The sequence below is a fragment of the Strigops habroptila genome, chromosome 4 (assembly GCF_004027225.2).
Source record: "Strigops habroptila isolate Jane chromosome 4, bStrHab1.2.pri, whole genome shotgun sequence".
In the NCBI taxonomy this organism is placed as follows: Eukaryota; Metazoa; Chordata; class Aves; order Psittaciformes; family Psittacidae; genus Strigops; species Strigops habroptila.
The window spans coordinates 83230806-83251987 of NC_046358.1; the positions used below are offsets into that span (position 1 = coordinate 83230806).

Below are 21182 nucleotides of genomic sequence, written 5' to 3' on the forward strand. Positions count from 1 at the left end.
TGTTGAGATGATTTCTATTTCCAAGCATTTTCTTTGGTTGTGACTCCCCCATTTTGGTAAATACTGGTTGAAATTGTCATTTTTCTACCAAGAACTTGGGATTTTGATCAGATTCATGTTCTCATGTGTTGAAACTTCCCTGCTCTACTGAGACATGTGAGCATGGGTGATTCCCCCTCTGTGCACTGTCTTGGTGTTCTCTGGCAGCACGACCACCCTCCTGTCCCCATTTGCAGCGGTGGGGTTGCAGCAGCTTCATAGCCAGGGAAATCGTGGCACGGGGGAGCCATCTCCTCTCCTCTAACCAAGGCAGAAGCAATGGTTATACCCCAAAACAAGGCCAACTCCCATCACGAGCCTTGCTCTTTTCTTTTGCTTACACCCTGCTTCACAGCTCAGCCTATTGTTGCTGGTCCTGCTCTCGCTGTATGGGAGGGAGAGGCATTGCAGAGCAAGGTGGGGCTGATTTATTGTTCATTGGCCCTGCACTGGATTTTGAAGCAGCTCATTTGCTCCTGACTGCAAGCATTAATCATCCCCAAAGAGTCCTGCTCTGACTGTGAGCCAGGCGGGTTCCATCTGCACTTGCAGCACGACAGGAAGATTCCCCCAGCCAGGGGAGAATATGTTTTACATTCATTCCGTGCTTCTGGCATTTATTGCTTAACCAAAACCCACTTGATGTGGTCATCCCAAAACGCTTTACAGCAGTGTGTGAAGTGGGTGGAACAGGAGAGGGAAGCAGAGACAGCTGAAGCAGGAATGTTTCCCAGTGGTCCATGGATCCCTGTGATGTTCAGAGATGCAGAGGCAGGTTGTCAGGCTGTTGTGAGAGGGCACAGGAGTGTCCCCCAAATAAGCAGCTTGTGCAGGGCATGGGCTTCTCAATGCCAAGTTTATGCTGCTCTTTCTTGGACAAAAGCACTTTGTGTGCAGTGTGCAGGTGTTGGCATTGCTGAAGGGGGAAGGTCCTGCTGGAGGCTCTGTCCCTCTCAGGATCCTTGAATCCCTGTCCCATGTCAGCCTTGGCCATGGCCTCGCTCTAGCAGTGAGTAGGTTTGAGCCAAAGCACCCTGGGGTCATCCCTCGTCCCCTTCTGTCCTGCCTCATTTTCCCCCCAGGAGCTGCTTGGGATGGTTTCTGGGTACCATTTACCACGCTGACCAGGTTGAGAAGCTGAGCTCCTCCGTGTGCCCATCTCCAGCTTGGGGTTGTGCTATGGCCAAGTTACAAACCCCAGAAGGGTGGGATTAGGGGTGAAACGTGGATGCTCCATCTCTGGAGCTTGCAGGCAGCCTGTCCTGGAGGTGGGATAGGGAAGCATCCCCCCAGCCAGTGTGGTTAGAGCCCCCCTTGGTGGGGAAACAGCTTTGGGATCCGCAACCTGTGGGAAGCTGCATTACAGGAGTGTGAATATCGCTCCCATCCCTGTGTGCTGCCCTTCAGCACGCACCTCACCTTCTGCTTTCTCTGCCTGCAGGTGGCTGGAGATGCTGATAGTCTATCCAAGGACAAACAAGCAAAATCAGAAGAAGAAGAGGAAGGTAGAGCCCCCAACTCCCCAGGTAACCCCAGGGGGACACACACCGGTCCCTTGCCTCCCTCTCAGGACCATGGCATTACTCTGCTGCTGGGGAAGATGCCCCAAACCCACTCGTCCAGTGGGATTTGTGCAGAGGGTGAGAGCTAGGATGGTACAAATTCATTCCTGGTCATCACTTCCCAGGCTCACACACTGCTGCTTTCTGGCTGCTTTGGGGCCACATTTTGCCCCCCTTGGGTGCTGTTTTGTGGCACCAGCCCCTCACACGCTGTCCCGGGTGCGCACACAAATCCACGTGGTCCCCGTGGGGGACCATGGAGAGATGCTGCCCCTTCCCGGGCCATTTTGGCAGAAACAGGCTGAAATTCCATCAGGCTCCGGTTACCCCCTTTGAGATGACCCCGGAGATAATGGGAATGAAAGGAAAATACTAAAGGCCAGGGCCAGGCTGGGAGCTCCGGGGGCCGGAGCTGGGCTCTCCAGGGACTGAGCAGTGGCTTCATGCTCAATTTGACTATAAATGGTAAAGAGTGGGGCCCGGCCGTGACTCACTCGTTCCCGCCGGGCTCCCACGTGGCCAGAATGGGGGAGAATCCCACAGATGGGGAACGTGACCCCAAGGCCACCCTGGTCCCTCGCCGGGGCTGAGAACAGCCGCATCCCTGAGGCCGCCTGGCCTCCGGGTGTGTGTCCCACTGCTGCAGGGGACCAGCTGGGAGGGCTCCTGTGGCCGAGCCATGGGGCTGAAAACAGTATCCCTGAGCCCCCAGTCTTAAGGTGCCCTTCAGTGAAGTCCTCAGGGTGGTCCTGGTGCAGACTGGGCCATGGTGGGTTTGGTATGGTCTTTGTTTGAATCAAGTTTCCATCACTCCATCAGATAAACAGGTTTTGGGCAATGGGAAAATAGGGGGGAGATGATGTTATTTTGCACATCAAGCTGGAAGTCTCCTCCTGGGGTCATCACAGCCCCTCGAGCACTGGCTCTGGTGGTGCTCCAGGGAAGATGCCTCTTCTCTCCATGGCTAAGAGCTGATGTGTTACGAGTTGCCCATCCTCAAGCCCCATGGGGCTTGGAGCAGACCACCCCAAGCCAAGGAGGTGGAAAGTGCCACCAGGCTCCATGCTCACCCCATCCTCAAGCCCCAGAGGGGGTGCTGCTGCATTCAGGGCACCCCAGCGAGCTGATGGAGCAGGGCAGGGATGCTCACCCCGTCCCTGGCACAACACTAAACCCAGGCTGGGTTCAGGAGGGGGACGGGGTGGAAAGGAGAAGAGGCGCAGAGCCAGAAAAACATCATTCTGGGTTACGTTTCATCACCATGGAAACTTCTTGGAAACCGTACAGGATCCGTGCTCCTGAGCACCAAATAAGGGAAGCGGCTGCGGGAAGGATGCTGGCTCCCTGTGCGCAGACGGGCTTCCCAGGTGCTTGAGGATGGGGTGAGCATGGAGCTTGGTGGCACTTTCCACCTCCTCGGCTTGGAGTGGTCCACCCCAAGCCCCATCCCACTTGTTACCCTCCTTCCACTCTCTCCATCCCATTGGCACTGGAAAAAGACTCAAATTCACTTGCAAAACCGACCTCTGTGTGGGACCTGCTGCCAGATGGATGCTGTGTTGTGTTGGGTACTGCAAAGCAACCTGTTGGGTACTGCAAAGCAACCTGCAAAGCATCTTTCTGCTGTGTCCTGAACCATGCTGATGCAGGCAGCTGGACCAGGGAAGGAGAGAGGATGCTGGGGAGAAAAGCAGCACCAAATCCCCCTCTGTGAAATGGCTTCTCCTGGAGCTGGCTGCTGTTCAGCTCCCTCTCCGTGTGTTGGCGGAGAAAGCCTGATTTCTTTCTAAAGACAGCAGCACACTAATCCAGCAGCAGATCCTGTCTGAGAGCTGCTCAGGGAGGGATGGACACCTTTATGAGTTAAAGAAATCATTAAAACAATGGATATTGCTGCTTTTTCTCACTCCCATGTAGCTTTTCCTTGTCTTGAGCTTGGCTGCAGCCTGGCACTCCTGGGGCATCAGGGCTATTTCCAGCTCCCCTCATCATTTTGCATCTTTCCCCTGTAACATCAGTGGGGTGGGAGCAATGCAGGTGAAGCTGGCAATACCATTCCAGCTCTTTGGAATGGTTCCAGAGATTCCAGATCTTTCGACAGGGGTTGTTTGGTGCAATCCTAGAGGCATTTACACCTTCGCTTTGCAAGCAGGTTGCAGTTTTAGGGCAAAAGGACAGGTTTCTCTTGCAGCTTTTGCTTTACTCCAATGCAGGCAGCAGGAGCCACTGGGCTGCTTTTGCCTGCAGGATTTGGGGCTGAAATGTGGGATTTGAGGTGCTGCTCTCTGTTTGCACAGGGGTGTGGCAGGCTCAGGTAAGCAGAGCGTGCCCAGACACACTTAATGCAACTGGAGGCCTGTTTTGGGCCTGTTTTGCTGATTTTGGTGCCCACTCCTCTTTGGAGCTGTTCATACCACAGAGTTAATTTCTTTGCTTGCTTATAGACTGCTTTTTGGCCCTCATAGCTCTGTCTAATTCAATACATATCTACAAATAATTATGTGGGGGTGTGTGGAAGGGATATATAAGGATATATATCCTGAGCTGGTGATGAGCTTTGGGCTTTTGGATCAATGGTTAAGCGTGAAGGGGACCTTGATGATTAGAGCTTGTTCGCAAGGAGGGTTCCCTGGAGCAGGATGCCCATGAACTCTGGATCATTTACCTCCAACACTGCAGTGAAATTTCCAAGGGGATTTTGTTTAAATTGCTGTTATCTGCTGCTTGTTGTGGCTGTGAACGGAGCCAGGACCCATTCCCTGGGAGATCCCCAGCAGCCCAAATGCTGATTTGGACATGCAGGGCTAAAACCCACCAGAGGCTCTGCTGATGTGGAGAGGATGCTCTTTGCAGCCCCTGTCCCCAGCCCTTGTTTCCTGGCTCAGGCACTCCTGGATTCCCCCTGCTCTGTGGGAAGGGAACAAGCAGCTGGGAAACTTCCCACAATCCGGAGACTTTGAAGGGGGGGGTTAATTGTCATTGATTTATTGGTGGCTTTAAGGAAAATAATCTGCTAATGCAGGAGCTTAATACAACAACAGCAAAACAGCTGCTAAGGAGCAAAGCCAAACCCTGTTGTGAAAGCTGCTGCCTCTTCTGGGGCATGCACCCAACTTGGGCTGCCCAGGCTGGGGCCACCAAGCAGCCATCATCATCGGGTGGACTCCAGAGCCCCGTGAGAGGCAGTTAAGATGATGGGTATTGTTTTCAAGTAGCATAAAGCTCAATGTGATGTTGTATTTCCTTTGTAAAACAAGCAGCCTGTTAGGTAAACGAAGCACCCAGCAGGAGAGCAGCACTGGATGGGTTTTACTCTTTATCAGTGGCCTGTAGCAAACCAGCTGTGACAAACAAACAACACAGCTGCTGGAGGCAGGGAGTTCATTTTCTTCTCCATCCTGTGTCCTTTAGCTTGATTTCTTTGGGGTTTTTTGGTGATGTTAGTTATAACAGTGAGAAAACTCAGTCCTGGCAAATGGGTCCCAGGGGAGAAGGCTGGTGTTGGTCTGTATTTGTGAAAGGCTGTGAGACAGCCTGCAGAAAGACTGGGGTTGTACAGAAGGACCAGGAATGTGCAGAGGGTAATGAGGAATTGCTGTGTTCATTTCCATCAATGACAGAGGGTGCAGTGTCCCCAGACTGGGGTTTGGCAGAGGTGAGGGGAGCATTTAGAGGTTCCCCATGAGTCAGGACCTGACAGACCTGTTTCTCTGTGAGTTTGTGGCGTTGCATATGAATGTGGGTGCAGAGCCCCATGCTTGCACCAGGCAGCTTTTGGGAAGAGCTACTGTGCTGGAGTGTAAGTGGAATGGACCCTCCGTGCTGTGTGAGCATGAGATGAGCTTTCCCCAAGGAGTTATGTGTAGGTGGCCAGAGCGTCCTGCGTGCCATGCTGGGAGGAGCAGTTCCTATCCCAAACAAAGCCAGGTGCTGCTGCAGCATTGGCCGAAGCAATTGTTGGCTTGCCTTTGCTCTGGATCTGTTCCCAGCTGGATGCATGGGGAGGTGCGACTGGTTTCTGGAGCCCTCCCTGGCAAAGGATGTTTCCTGTCTCATTTTGAGAGCAGCGATGGTCACTTTATACTGACCCGTCCCACACTGGGCAGGGTTTCCACCTGCGAGCTTGTTCCCTTGGGAATGTGGTGGTGGCACGTGGCTGAGCATCATGGGCAGCACCTAAGCCCACGTGGCTCCCACACCTCCATGAACAGCCCCATGGGGACTCTGTGTGTGGAGCTGGGGCAATCCCTCTAACCCTGCTGTATCCCCTGTTCTCTTTAGGAGCCTGGTCCCGCGAAGATGGCTGTGACCAGCAGCAACATCCCCAGTGCAGAGAAGATCCCTGCCACCAAATCCACACTTTGGCAGGAAGAAATGAGGGGCAAAGACCAAGCGGACGGGGGCAGCGGCATCAGCCCAGCGCAGAGCCCAGTGCAAGGCCAGGCTGGGGCTGCCAGCTCCCTGAAGGATTCTGTGCTGGACAGCAAAGAAGGTGAGGGATGGGGATGCTGGCACTGGTGTGATGCTGCTGTGACCTGGTTTGAGCAGCTGAGCTGGCTGAAAACCACCATAGAGGGAAAAGTTTTGTGTGGATTTGGTTCCTGGAGCATCCCAGTAAGGAGGAGGACGCAGATCTCATCGCTGCTGTGCAGGGACTGGACCAAGGCATTACGGTCTGGAGTTCAGGAAGGAAAAAATGGGCATCACATGCTGGAAAACCGCAGAGTGGAGCCCAATCCTGCCCCAGCAGGGAGATGGGGCTGCCTGCCCTCAAAGGTGATGTTGCCCTTGTGCTGGGGGCAAAATGAAGGAGAAAATGCCATTTCTAGCCCCTCCACATCCTAGGCTGTGTCCGGCTGCAGGGGCTGCCAAGCCCTGTGCGCCCCTTCCTCCTCCAGGGTCCTGTTTACATCTGGTCTCCCAAGTGAGTCCCTGGAAGGCGCCGAGGCCGTGGCATTGTTCTCCCTGGAACAATAGGGGCTGGGGACTTTGCCTGCCGGAGCTGGGGACAGGTCCCATGGGCTATGGATGTTTCCTTTACCTGCCCACTCGGATGGGGGATGCTTTCCACCCGCTCCCAGCTGCCAGGAGCGAGGTGTTCACTGCCTTGTGCCCATGGAGCTGTGATCAGTGCTGGGCTGGGAAGGACAGGGATGGAAATGAGTGCAGAGCTGTGATTGCAGCCATCCATTTCTTGGTTTGAAGGTTTAGGTCCTGCAGTGATAGGACAATGGGGAAGAGTTTTAAACTCAAAGAGGGGAGATTTAGATTAGATCTTAGGCAGAAGTTCTTCCCTGTGAGGGTGGTGAGACACTGGCACAGGGTGCCCAGAGAAGTTGGGCCCCATCCTTGGCAGTGTTCAAGGCCAGGTTGGACACAGGGGCTTGGAGCAACCTGCTCTAGTGGAAGGTGTCCCTGCACATGGCAGGGGGTTGTGACTAGACGATCTTAAGGTCCCTTCCAACCCTAACCATCTATTATTCATCTATGCAAGCCCAACCCAAGGGTTGGACCAGCATCCCCAGTTCCCTGCAGACCATCCCATCTCCATGGGCGTGAAGGGTGGTCAGGGTAGAAAAGCCAAGAGTGCAAGAGGTGGGACAGCGTGGGGCTGGGGCTCTTGTTTCCTGTTCCTCTCCTCGGTGGAATCATAGTGATCTTAAAAGCAAAATCCAACTTGAAACCAAGTTGTACTTGAAACCAAGCTCGGTGTCTTCTATGTCCCTTAGACGAGAGCTCCATGAACGGAGACCGGATAGACTGCGGGCGGAAGACTCGTGTCGAGAGCGGGTACTTTTCCTTGGAGAAGACCAAACAAGACTCAAAGCTGGAAGAGCAGCAGCTGCCGCCCCCACCGAGCCCCCCCAGCCCCAGCACCCCGAACAACAGGTACAGTTATCCCAAATCGCCCTCACAGGAGCATGCCCAGCCCTTTCCTTCCCCAGGTACCCAAGCAGGCGACCGAATGAGTCACAGCTTCTCTCTGAACTCCTTGGACTCGAAGAGCAGTTGCCCCATGCACAAGGACTCCAGCAACAGAGATGTAGGAAGGGGAGCTGAAAAATCGGGGCGTCCCCTTTCTTTTAAAGCCAGCCGGCAGTACACCACCCTGGCCGACGTTCCCAAGGCCATTAGGATCAGTAATCGGGAGGCCTTCCAGGTGGAGAGGAAGCGGCTAGAACGGAGAACCCGGGCCCGTAGCCCTGGGAGAGAAGAAGTGGCCCGGCTCTTTGGCAATGAGAGAAGGTAAGGGATGAGTGGCCCATCTCCTCCTTGCATGCTTGCAACAGTAGTGAGGCTGCATCCCTGCTGCAGCTCTGGATGGAACCCCTTTATATCAGTGCTTTTGGGTTGAAGGATGCTCATCCACACTGACTAGGTGGTGGGATGTCTCTAGTAGTGCCAGCGGGCAGGTATCACCCTGCCTGGCTGCTCTGAGGATGCTTGGCTGAGGTGGGTGATTCTCAGTGGCTGTATTTGCAAGCAAGCCCACCCTTCCTTGTCCCCTCCCCAGCACGGCACACTCTGGCAGCTGGCACCATTAACTAGGTTAGCTCTCTAAATGGTGTTAGTGCCAGGTACCTTATGCAACTGCCTAATGAGCTGAGAGAGGTTGCAGAATGTCAGGGCATTAATCTGGGAGAGGAGAGGCGGGTGCAGTGCCAAAGCAGGGCTGCAGAACTGCTTAGTGTGGAGGAGGACTGGGAGGGAGAGCATCCACACACACACGCCTGCTCCATGCACCGGCATGTTCTGTGCTCTCCGGGCAAGGGACAGGCTCGACTTGCCCTGGGAGAGATGGATTTGTGCAGGGAGGGCAGCAGAGCAAACCAGGAGACAGGCCTCGGGCGAGAGGGCCGCCTGCCAGTCTGATTGTCTTGCCCTGGTTTTCCTCCGGGCATGTTCTCTCTCGCACGGTTTCAGCAGGCATTTCTCCTCTGTTTCTTCCCAGCCCCTAAAGGATTGTTTTCCAGCCTGGCTTCCAGGAGCTGGAAGTGGGTCTGGGAAGTATGGCACAACTTTGTGCCAGTCGGCAGTAGGATCCCAAACCCAGCCCAGCCCTGGCAGTGCGCACAGCGAGTGCTGGGCTGGGAATAAAGGAGAAGAACATGGGTTTGGCTTTCTCTGCCTTGGGAATTAGGCTTTCCCCAGGAGGGAGAAGGATGCCACACGGCTTCTTGGCCTCTTGGGCTGAGAGAAGGCTGGTGACTGCTGGTTTGCTGGCTGAACTGGTGCAGTGTGTTGGTTCAGGTGTGGGTGAGAGCATGGGTTTGCTTGCACAGGACGCCCTGGCCAGTGCCTGTCCCATTGTGAGAGGACAGCGTGTTCCTCTAGTGCTGACAGTCCCTTGCTCCAGCCCGGGGTATCGTGCAGCACTGGGATCCAGCATGGAGCTGGGATGTACCAGCCGAGGGCAGGGAGGAACAGATTTACAGGCAGATAATGGGCCTAGGAGAGGATGCTGCTGGCATAGACTGTCCTTTTTTAATGTCAGCCCCATTCATTGCCTGCTGGCGGGTGCCTTTTCCCAAGGAAAGTCTCTTTTTCCCAGCCCAGCTGGGCTCCTGGAGCTGTTAACAGGTTTTTAGTGCTTTATCAGTAGGGCCTTTTATCAGAGCAGAATGGGTGTAGGGAAAGGAGCAGGCGCTGCACTAGGTCTTGCTGCCCATGGGGCTGAGCCTGGGTCAGTGTTTCGGAGGGGGTTGATGGCAGAGAGCATCACACCAGAGAATGACCATTCACCAGCACCCTACTCAGCTTGGCTTGGCTGCTTCTTGAATTTGTTTACTTAGTCGCCATATCCCTCTTATTTTATTCCTCCAAGCTCAGGCTGTGCTCCTTGAGGTTGAGCAGATACAATAACTCACTTCCTTGCTGTTGGGGTCAGCTTTTCCCTTGGAGTTTAACACCATTTCTAACAATCCTTCTCAGTAACCCACTAACACATCCAGGAACACTTGCCTGAAGTCACTTGCCCATATGCCAACCCCGTAGGTGCCAGCCAGGCATGGTTCAGATCTGCCTTTCATCCCTCAGTGCAGCCAAACGAACTTGCTTTGATTTTGGTGGTATTTTGGGTTCTTCCTCCCGTTTTTTCTTTGTTTACCCACCACAAATCAGTGCGAGTGTCTGAGCTATGGATGGAGAAGGATTATTTTAGGTACCCTGTGCTGCATCCTGAGTGGCACACCTGCAGGCTTAGCTCCCGATAAAGCTGGTTTCTTGTCCCGTTTCCTTATAGTAAGAGAGATTACAAGACTTAAGTCCAGGATTGGGCTGGAAGTTTTCCATGTTGACCATTTATACCTGAGGCTGCCTCCACGCCCCGTCTGAGCTCGCAGCCACTTAGAGCCAGGAACCAGAAAGCAGGAGATCATCTCCAGGATTTTGGTGGAGCAGCAGAGTGCGAGTTCCCTCTGCTGGCACGTGGCAGGACGGGGCTGCCGTGCCTCCAGATTCCCATCTCAGACCCATCCATAGGGTGAAAGAGCAGGGGCAGCTCTTTGGAAACCCCATGGATGAATCTTGAAGCCTGTTTGGCACAGAGAGCGTCAGGGATGTCCCTGGACGTTGGTCCCTGTATCGCAGTGGGACTTTGCAGCTGCAGGGATAAATCCTGGCACATCTCGCGAGGGTGGGAAGGAGACCACCATCAGGTGGGGAGTCCTTGGGGTGCAGAGACCTGGAGCCCTTTCTTTATGCAGCTTCCCGGGAAGCACTGGGATTTCTGATTGGCAAACTTGGCTTTTCTTGCACACTTTAGGGATGCAGCCTCTAAACCTGTGGTTTTCCTGGTTGACCCCATGTTCTGCTCATGCTGGCAAGAGTCCCCTGTGGCATCTGCTGGATCTGCTGTAGGAGCATGGTCAGGGGGCTGAGGGTCTGTTTCTAGCCTTGATAAATAGCTGCTTGAAGTTGCTTAAAAGACTTTCCTTTCTCAAATCCCTTCTCTGGAGCTTCTGGAGATGGCAAGCTCTGCTCTGTATGCAGCTTCTACCCACAGAGGAGTGCCTGCTTTCCCAAGTATATATATTTTTTTCCTTGTAAAACTATCTTCTTCATTTTTGTGGACCTTTTGGGAAAATTCCTCTTCCTTTCCCTGACACTCACTGTCTTTCTTGCTGCTCAATAATGAATGAATCCAATAAAAACAAGCCCTTTCTTCCAATCAAAGAGAATCACTTTAACGATAGCTCGTGCTGGTCTTTATAGCTTTCCTTCCTACCACACACACCCCTCCACCTCACAGCCCAGATCTGCAGCTCGGGTTTAATGGCCTGGAAAAGATTAACAGCCTGCATGGCCGAGGAACAACTTGGGATGAGCTTTGTAGCTGAGAAAGCACTGAATGGCACCGCAGCTTTTCAAACGCTTCTTGGTACCTGCCCGCAGCCTTGTTTTGGCAACACAGAGCTGCTGTTCAGAGGGAGCAGTTCTCCCCTCGTGATGGGGAGGAGAGGACAGCCCTTCCCCTCCCCATTCCTCCAGGATCTCTAGCAGTAACCTCTCTGAAATGAGCTAATGGGAAATAAAGACAATTCTTTCCTGTAATCCGGATGATATTAACCCCCGGGGCTGTGATTTGGTTGCAGTGATTTATTTTTTCCTCCTCCCTTTTTTAATGACGAATTACTGGAATGATTTTGATTTTGTTTTGTATGTAGATGCAGAGATATAATTTCCTCTTCTGTTCATTCATTTTCCAGCCTTATTTTCTTCCAGGTCTTGTTGCTCTCCACCTTCTCCTGCTGTGTTGCTGTGTGACGTGTCCACCTTTACTTCGCCTGCTTCGCTACCATCTCATCTCAATCTCAAGCCGTAGAACAACCTGGTGGTGCAGCCCCTTTCATGAGAAATCAACCTGCTTTTGATTTTGTTTTATGGTTTTATTTGGTTGTTTTGGTTTGGTTTTATTTTCCTCCTGATTTTGTTTTTCTTCAGGCCTTCACCTAAATAGGGCACAGACAATGTTAATTCATGGATCTCTTACTCCCTCCTAAACTGAAACTCAGAGAAGGCTGGGCCAGTGTAAAAAAGGTTCAAATACTGCATTTCCAAAGCAATTCCCCATCTGTTGGTGAATGGAGGATGTGGATTTATGCTCCACAGGCTTCTGTGAATGGACATCTCATGAGCAGAACATCCCAGAGAGATTGGGAGCTCTGTGCAAGCTTGGGATCTGCCTGCTCCCAGTCTGCAAACTGGGAGTCAGCAGGGGCTGAGCACATGTCCCATAAAAACATCAGAGGTGTTTGGATTTACAAAGCAAAGTCTCCCCCAGCCGATTTTATCCCTTCCTCTTTGGTTGTGGGCTTCAGCACCCAGTCCTGGCAGCCTGGCTCTGAGCAGCAGTGGGGGGCTCCAGCCCCCTGGGGGATGTGATGTGCTCAGACTGTTGGTTTCATTGATGGAATTTGGTGCAAATGTTGGTTAAAAACTGAACATCTTGTGGGTTTTGAGCCCTTAATCTGTTGTTCCTTTCTCTGGGAAGTGTTAAAAGTGCTATTTTGGATAACCTGTTTCCCCTCATGTGGTTACCATTGTGGTTTTCATGCACATTAGAGGTTCACACAGAGCAAGCAGCCCTGAGTTGAGATGCAGCATGTGTGGGTATGGATTTTGTGTCCAGAACTCACCTGGACTGAGCTTTTGGGGAGCTTCAGAACTGAGCTTGGAGCTCAGTTGGCATGTGTGGTGGTGGTGGGTTGTTGCTTCATGTTCCCATGTTGTGGTTAAAGACCAGGTTGATACAGAAACCTGGGCATGCAAACTTAGACACTAGCAGGTCCTTTGAGAACTCCAGTATTTCCTGTGGGTCAGCGAGCAGCTTTTCTTGCTGGAATGGTGCTTTAATTCCACCTGCTCCTTTCTTAGGAGCATCCCGTTTGGGTTTGCTCTGGGGTCAGCTCCTGCTCTATCCACATTTCTTCATAGTTCTCCTCCATCCTCAGAGATCTAAGTGCCATGGTGCAATGGGTCACCAAGGCAGTGTCTGAGAGCCCAAGTTGTGCTCCCTGCTGTCCATACTGGATTTGCAGACCAGTTTGAGAGGAGAGTAGAGCCCCAGGGTTTTGCAGGGGGTGCCTGCACAGGGTGCTCCTCATCTCATGCCTCTTCAGCTGCTACAACCTGCAAGCCAGACCTGTTGTCTGGAGGCACCTATGGACACTCCTCTCTCAGTGCAGCCCTCTGGGTGTTACCTGTGGCTGAGTTTTTACAGGCTATCTATTGCAGTGATGGTGCACAGGGTGACCCACAGCCACCCATTACCTCTGCACCCCAGCTTGGTCTGTTGTGTCTGCTCTGTGACCTGGGGGAGCCATCGACAGTTGCAATGCTGGAGAGTAAAGACAAAGCTTGAGCCAAAGCTCAGTCCCTGCCTCTCAAAGGGCTGTAAAATTTATGAGTAAATAGTTATTGCTGGTTTTGCAAGGGGTTTCTAGATATTTAAGAGGATACTAGGGAGGTTTTTGTCCCTCTTTGGCCATAGGTGAAATGATGCATTGTCAGATTGGGGTGGTTTTTGCCCTGGATTTGTGCATTCTGAAGCTCACAGAGAGGGACCAGAAGCCCGGTGTGCATGAACACTGGGGTCGAGCAATTCTGCAGCCTTAAATGTGTGGGGTTGTACAGCTCAGCTCAGTTCTGGGGTTTAAATCCGTTCTGGTTTCCCTTTTCCTGTCTGTTTTCCAGGAGATCCCAGGTAATTGAAAAATTTGAGGCATTAGATATTGAGAACGCAGAGCACATGGAAACGAACGTGTCGGCCAGTGCTGCCCTTTCCAGTGAGACGCGGCAGGGCAGGAGTGAGAAGAGGGTTTTCCCACGGAAACGGGTAAGCTGCTCATCCCAAGTCTTGTGGGGTTTGGAAGATGGGATCTGGCATCCCAGAATAGAAGGTTTAGCTATAGGGTTTGTCCCTGGCTGGAGCAGGGGATCTGGATCACAGGCAGGCTCATGCAGGAGCCAGACCGTTTGTGTGTGCTCAGCCTATGCAGGTTTGCTGTTTGCTGCTCTGCTCTCATGGCCCAGCTGCAGAGTGGAAAATGAGGCTGTCTTTTCTCCTTCCTCCAAAATAGAAACAGGGAAACTTCAGATCTGGAATGGCAGAACACAGCAGGATGGGGTGAGGTAACAAAAGAAATAGGTAGTCTTGAGAGTCCCAGATATGCTTAGATATATTGGGAACAAATTAGTGCCTGAGAGGACAAAAACGTATTGCCAGTGCAGTGACACTTGTTCTGAGCCTGAGATGTCCTTTAATAACAGGGATTTTTATGCCATGAGCCAAGAGAGCAGGACTCTGTCCTAGTTCCTGCACTGATCTGGGCTAACGCTGTTCACACAGGACTTCACTTGTGAAGCTGCAGCTGTGGGCTCCATCCTGGATGTGTCTGCGTCTCCCCTGTCCCCGCACCGCCGGGCAAAGTCACTGGACAGAAGGTCCACAGAGTCCTCTATGACGGTGAGACGCCAGGGCCGTGTCCTCTGCCTTGGGGCAGGACGTGAGAGGCCCTTCCCATGCAGGTCCAGTGAAAACTGGGCTGTCTGCTGCTTTCGCCAGAGCCAGGACGTAGGATATAGGATACACTCAGATTTGGAGCAGGTTTCACTGACCTGAATCAGGTGTGACCAATCCTGAGAGTCACAGGGGCTCAGCTGGAGAGACCTGCACTTCTTGCCTGTTTCCTTCTATTGTTTAAAACAGAGTCTTACAAGGAGTCCTTTTCCTTCAATACAGCAGCAGCTTGGAAAGCAGACACCCATTTTGCTAGTTATTTTTCCCTGGAATACCCTCTTTCCTCAATGCTTTGCTTGATGTGTTAGACACTGATGCTGTAGGTCACCGCTGAGGTGCTGGGGTTGCCAGCCAGAGCTCCTCTTTGCCCTGTGCTGTCTCTGAGTCATGAACTGATGCATCTTCAGACAGAGCTAACACATGGCCCGGTTTTCTAATGCTACTACCTTGATGTTTGTGCAGTTGCAGGTGGGTGTGAGTGGGATGAAGGCTGTGAGGAGGGGTCAAACCTCCCTCTTGAGCTTTCCTCCCTTTGCATATTTCAAATGCTCAGCAGACCTGAAGGCAAACAGTACAGAACAAACACAGAATGCTTTCCTCTCACTCACCACCCTTCTGTAGGAGCAAAATAAATACACTTGCTAATCTCTCACAAAGATTACAGAGCCACTGTAAATACAAGCTGCATTTTTTGTGGAGGGGCAGCTTCCATTCTAGGACTTGCAGAAAAAATGCAGTGGCTGAGTCCTCCTGTAGCTTTTCATGTAGACTTGTACAGCCACAAGAGGGATTTTAAATTCTTGGTGGTAATAAAAAGGTGCAAGAGGTGCACTTTAAATGGCAATGCACAGCATCTGGTGAAGGCAAGAAAGTCAGTGGGAAGAAAAGCTTTTCCTTACATTAAATAAGCCTGTGTTGTGCCACTCCTGCTATAAAAGTAGCAGCATAACAAAAACCTGCATGCCTGCTTGGCTTGCAACCGTGATTGCAAGACTCTCCCCTGCCCATTGGGTTCATTGTGTCAGATGAAATCGGTTATCCATCAGGATAAAAGCCAAGTGAGAGTTCATCCCTTGTTAGGCTCCATAGGTTACAGAGGAGCTGTGGCTTGTGCTGCGTTGGGTATCTCTTCCATCAAGTGCTTCATCTCATTTTGGTTTCTAATGTCTGCACCGTTCAGTGGCAGCTGGTCCCAGACGTTTCATGCTGCAGTAGCTTTGCAGCTTCAAGCACAGTCTGTGCTCTCCTGTCTGCCCGAGCACTCAGAGAAAAGCAGGGTTTCCATGTGGAGTGGGACCTGCAGGAGAAACCTTCTGCTCCTGGTACTTCTGTAGTATCTCACTGCAGCCCAGTCTAAAACATGCGTATACTGCTTAGCAGCATTATTCCTCTCTGTCTGCTTCTATAGCTTTGCTTAAATTTTAGAGAAACTAAGAGGTGTAGTATGAATGCTGCTAAGGAGAGATTTATCTGCTTTTCCAGATGATTCTGTTTATTCCCAGTTGATAAATAACAAGTGAACAACTAACTCTTGTAGTCCTGTTTTCCTTCTCTACATAGTTGGGAGCCAGTTATCTCTGATCCAAATACAGATTCTTTGCTTGATGCTCTCCTGTAGCACAAGAAAGGGCTTCAACAGGACCCAGACCCCAAGAGCACGATCTTACCTGCACTTTGGCAGAGAAGAGGTGGTGATGTTGCTCTCTCAGGGTAAATTAGGGCTGAGATCAGGATGCCCAGCTCTTGAGAGATGGATGTAGTCATGGCCAATGCAATATTCTCTATAGTTTGTTCATGGCTTATTGCTGCCTCATCAGCAGGCCCTGGGAGGGCTTGGTGCGTTTATTGCCTGCAGCCACAACACAGCCAGGGCTGCTCCAGCTGGTGTCTCTCTGTTCCCTCATCGCATTCCACAGGCATTCACGAAGGGCAGCATGGCATTTACTTCCCGCCTGTGTTTTTGTGGAGTGGGGCTGTGTTCCCACCACGATGGGAGCACCCAAATGTGTGTGCTTCCCAGCGTTGGTTTGACTGAATAGGCTTCCAGACCCCAGTTTTCCATTGATCCCATTGCTATACCCTGTTTCAGGCACTGCAGCTGCATTTCACACACTGCTGTCCTTTCCTCCTCCACTCTGCAGCACGTGGAGCAGCTGGAGGAGCTCAGCCTCGAGGGAGTGAAAGCATTTCCACCACATCCTTCCCTGCACACGGGCAGGGCTGGGAGCGAGGGCTGGCAGGAGTTATCCCACGCTGCCTTGGTTGCTTTTCTGAGGGCTTCAACGTCCCATTGCACCCTCTTTGGAGTAAAGAGCAGGTGTCGTTTGGGTGGTGCAGTGCTCGGATTCCCTGTGTTTCCATCCTTGGGAACTTAGGATGCAGCCTTGCATCCATAGCACTTTTGTAATATACAATAGAGGGACAAAACCGCCTGCAGTCTTGCTAATTCATTGCTTCTCCTTCCTCTGTAATGCTGGTGTAGCAGTAGGAAATTCCAAGAGGAGTGCTAGGAAGAGAACAGCCTGAATAAACCATACAGCAGGTCTTTGTTCCTCCTGGGAGCGGACATTTAGCCACCACACAGTATAATGATCCAGTTTGGACTAGATGACCTTTAAAGGTCCCTTCCAACCCAAACTGTTCTACAATTCTCTGAATTTAACTGTTACTGGCCTCTCTTATTGCTGTGCTGTGTTTTATAGAGCTGATGCTCTTTTCTTCTGGGTGCAGATGCTTTTGCCCTCCCCTCTGCTCACCTTTCTCCTTTCTTGCAGCCTGACCTGCTGAACTTCAAGAAGGGCTGGTTGACAAAGCAGTACGAGGATGGGCAGGTGAGTTTGGGGGAAGCTCTGCCCTTAACATTGGTGTTTGATGCCATGGTCAGTCCTGTTTTCTGGCAGCTGACACTCACTTGGATGTCCTGGCTGTGCCGGCTGCACATGGGGCTGCTCTTGGCACTGACAAAGCTCCAGTGTCCTTGCAAGGTGGATGAGTATCGGGCCGTGCTCCAGATGGGAGAAACCACTTGTAGGTGCTCGGGCAAAGCAGCGACAGGGAATTTATCTAACTCTGGAGCTAGGCAGCAGTGGTTGTGTGCAAACCCTGTGCAAATGGTGTTTGTCTTGGAGCAGGAATATCTGGTTCTCTGTCCTGGGGAGGTTTCAAAGCCCCACAGTGGGATATCATGTCCTGGGTTTCTAGGGAGCTGGGGCAGCTTAGATGGCAGCACTGGTTTAGTGTTCCCGTTCTCTATTAGTCACGAGACTGGGAGCAACCAGCTCCCTTGCGACCCAGCAACCTCTTTGGCGTCAGTAATGCGGCTCAGATGAGGCCTCTTGAACACTGGGGAAATGGCAAGGCCAAGGAATAAATAAATGCTTCCGAGCTGGCACTGAGGGAAGTAGCCGCTGCTGCCTTCCTCCTGTCCATTCCCGGAGGGATACGGGATGCGCTGCTCTATCACAGCCTTAGAGACAGGCACCGGTGCCAGCATGGGTTCACTGGCTGTTTGCAATCCCCTTCCCTGGATTTCCTTACCTCCCATTCAGCCTGTTGAGGGGAAATGAGGGTGTCTCTGCTGGGTGACTGTGACAAGCTGCCTGGGCTCTGCTAATGTGGAAGGAGCAAGAGTGTAACTGCCTTGTCTTGGTTGTTTCCTAGTGGAAGAAGCACTGGTTTGTGCTGACCGACCAGAGCCTGAGATACTACCGGGATTCAGTGGCTGAGGAGGTAAGTGTCTTCCCCATCAGCATCCAACCCATCGCTCTGCACTCAGGTGCTCCCAGACCAACCCCATACAGGTTGATTTCCCAGATGCCAAGGTCTTGGAGCATTGCTCTTCAGAGTGCTTTGTGCTTCTCAAGAACCTCCTCGCTGTGAGCCCACTGCGCTTTGGGGTCATAAAGCATTAGGTCTTATTTTACCTCTTCCCTCTCCAGGCAGCTGACCTGGATGGAGAAATCGATTTATCCACGTGCTATGATGTTACTGAGTACCCGGTGCAGCGAAACTACGGCTTCCAGATCCATGTAAGGAAAACATGGGAAGAAGGAAGAGTCTGGCTGTGGGACAGCCAATGGGGCTGCTTATGCTGTGTTACTGCTTGGGGATGCTCATCTGTGGCAAAGGAAACATGTCCCCAGACACGTATGAGAGGCCACCCAGCACCCTCAAAGAGCTCCATGGATTTATGGCCTAATTCCCACTGTGAGCATGCTTGGGGATGGAGGGGCTGGATGCGACCTCCACGCAGCCAGTGAGCAATGTCCCAGCACTGGGGGCTTGGGGCTGGGTGCAGGGCTGTACTGGGGGCATGGGAAGGTGCTGGTGGGTGCAATCAGCTGCTCTGAGCCTGTTTTCCTCCCTCCCTAGACGAAGGAAGGGGAGTTCACTCTCTCAGCCATGACGACGGGCATTCGCCGCAACTGGATCCAGACCATCATGAAGCACGTTCGTCCCACCACTGCTCCAGATGTAACAAGGTAAAGGGGGGAGTTTAGCAGCCCCTGCAGTTGTCTGGTTTGCTGTGCAGGAATAACTCTTCCCTTATCCCTTTTCTTTCCTCTTTCTGAGCCTGTCCGTTCCTGGAAGCTGCGGCTCTTTCTCACATCCCTCTCTCTGGGCTTATTTTGGATACGCTTTGTGGGGATGCTGATATGCTGAGTTACTCTTTTAACGCGTGCACATTTCAAAGAGGGTTGAAAATGTGGCTTTAATTTGTGCGTAGGAATATGCAATACTGTTCCTATATCAAGGCTCCTCTGGATTCCTACCAGGTATTGTGAAACCACTTGGATTCAGTTGTGCCGGGTTCCCCCTTTCCTCTGGCTACTGTTCAGCACGAGCTGCCCATCCCCTTCGCGGGTCACAGCAGCACGAGCCCAGGGTTCAATTTAGAAGCTGTTTGGCTCTGATGTATTTTAAACTCCAGCCAGCAAATCTTCCCTCCTCTTTTGATCTTCCAGAGCTCATTCCCCTTAGTAACGCTCACGTCTCCTCCTGCCACCAGTGCCAGAGGAAGGGACCCCCTCGCTTCACAGAGTACCTTCTGTGGGCGCTTGTGGCTGCGGGTAAAGGGTGTTTAACCTCCTCACAGCTAACTGTGCCAGCCACACTCGTATGGGTCACTTCTTCCAGGCTTCATGGACACGGCCGCACCATTAACTCCGTCTCCTGTCCTTACCATAGCTGAAACAAGCAGGTTTTTGCCAGGTTTGTCCCTGCATTGATGGAATGGCTCTTCTCACCCGGTGCTGTTGACCCGGAGATGCTCCAGCCTCTCCTTCCCCATCCCGCTTGGCACTCGGCCACCATTTCCCAGCCCTGCCCGAGCTCTGGTGGATCTCGCGGGGGTCTCGGGGAAGCCGCCTCTCTCCTCATTCCTGTGTGTGTTTGATTTCCATGCAATCCCAGGAAAAACTTCTCTTTGAAACTATCCGTGCTGAAGCCCAGGTTGGAAAACTGTGTTCTCTCCTGTATTAACGTTCTGTGGTTTGTATTATCTCGTGATTCACTGCATGCTCCTTTTCTGCACCTCGGATGGGAAGTCCTGCAGTTTCCATTTAGTTTTCTTTCCTTTTTCCCCCCCCATTATTTTTTTTTTCCTTAAATAAAAGCCAGAGAGAAGGGAAGAAGCAACATGGTCTTGACACTTGATTTCCCCACACTGGTATCTTCCGATGTGACTATAGATGAAGATGAAGACCAAGGAAATTTGAGGGGATCTCTCTGCTGTAAAGAGCCAGATATAGCTCAACAGGTTACTGCAGCACAGTAGTCCTGTGCTTGCTGCCTTTGCATCTGCTCCAAGCCCATGCAAAGTGGTTTGGCTTGGCTTACCCCCATGAGAGGGTCCAAGCACAGGTACCAGTTGGGCAGTAACCTGTTACACTGCATTAATAGAACATCAGTCACAATCCTGAGCTGGGGAAAAGGGAATTATAGGTGCACTTCTGTTGTTTTCCACTGATTTGGATGGGGTACATGGGTTAGTCATGTTGCTGCTAGCTGAAGGGCTGCACCGTGCGTGGAGCAGGGCTGTGTTTACCGGTCCCTGATCACAAGCCCCTTGCCATGGTGTGGGATATCCCATCCCATCCCAGCTGGCTTCAGGCCCATCATTAACATCTGCACCCACCTTCCGAACAGGGCTGCTGGAAAGCCAAAGGCTCACGATGGAGAGGTGGCAAATGTCTGCACAGTGTGGCTGGGGTGCAAGAGGGACGTTAGCCTGGATGTTTGACTGCGCTGAGAGGATGATGGTGTTCACCCCATTTCCAGGGCTGGTCTGACTCCATATGCTCCTGCAGCCTTGTGCTGTGTTTCTCATTAACCCACTGCTATGTGTCCACTGTGCCAAACACACTCGTTACTCAAGTCCTAATTACTGTTTAGATTGCTGCATGTGTCAGCCCCTGGCGGGGGGGCAGATGCTGCGCTGCTCCCTGCCCTCAGCACTGACCTGCAGTCTGCAGAGACACTAATTACCCTCTGCTAATGATCACCATGCAGATATAATATACCCACAAGCAAGAAGGTGGCTGCTTCAGCGCTGGGGCACTGGTTCCCCGGTGAGGGTGAGCTCCCCAGAGCTCCCCCAGTTCCCTGCAGCCTCTTGCACACACCGCTCCCACAGCCACCCGTATTAAAACCCCTGACTTTTCATTTTGACCTATAAATACCATTTCAAGGCAAAGATCCCACACACAAACACGTGATGTGAATTAATTTGGGATGGAGGAGATGTGAGATGTGTGAGCAGAATTAATAGCCGTGGGCAATTGCGGGAGATGAAACGAGAATCTTTGGGTCAGTTTTCTGAGTGTCTTAACCCAGTCCCCAGTGGCTCTCGCTGCTCCCTGACACACATCCCATGCCCTTTGGAAAGCAGGAGAGGAGAAATGAGCTCATGAAATGTGTCACCTTTAGAAATGCCGAGATTCTTCCATGTGGTATTTAGAGCAGCATCATTTCTGCCTCTCAACAGCATCCAAGGGGCCTCCAAACCCCATTTTTTCCTAGTGCTCTTCTGCAGTTTAAGACTCAATCTCATCCCGTTTTAC

General features: G+C 52.0%; 1 protein-coding gene across 6 annotated transcripts in view; it reads left to right on the forward strand.

Moving 5' to 3' along the window:
* Positions 1 to 21182, forward strand: part of MPRIP (myosin phosphatase Rho interacting protein) — an 80648-nt gene that overhangs the window by 33082 nt on the left and 26384 nt on the right. For 3 of the 6 annotated variants that reach the window (XM_030482330.1, XM_030482332.1, XM_030482331.1), the window contains exons 5-13: positions 1481 to 1565; positions 5883 to 6093; positions 7331 to 7490; positions 13296 to 13437; positions 13951 to 14067; positions 16896 to 16952; positions 17782 to 17850; positions 18060 to 18149; positions 18493 to 18602. In XM_030482330.1, coding sequence (XP_030338190.1) covers positions 1481 to 1565; positions 5883 to 6093; positions 7331 to 7490; positions 13296 to 13437; positions 13951 to 14067; positions 16896 to 16952; positions 17782 to 17850; positions 18060 to 18149; positions 18493 to 18602 — 1041 coding nt within the window. Of the gene's footprint in view, positions 1 to 1480; positions 1566 to 5882; positions 6094 to 7330; positions 7848 to 13295; positions 13438 to 13950; positions 14068 to 16895; positions 16953 to 17781; positions 17851 to 18059; positions 18150 to 18492; positions 18603 to 21182 lie in introns of all 6 variants that reach the window. The other 3 variants (XM_030482327.1, XM_030482329.1, XM_030482326.1) reach the window with 1 other exon arrangement.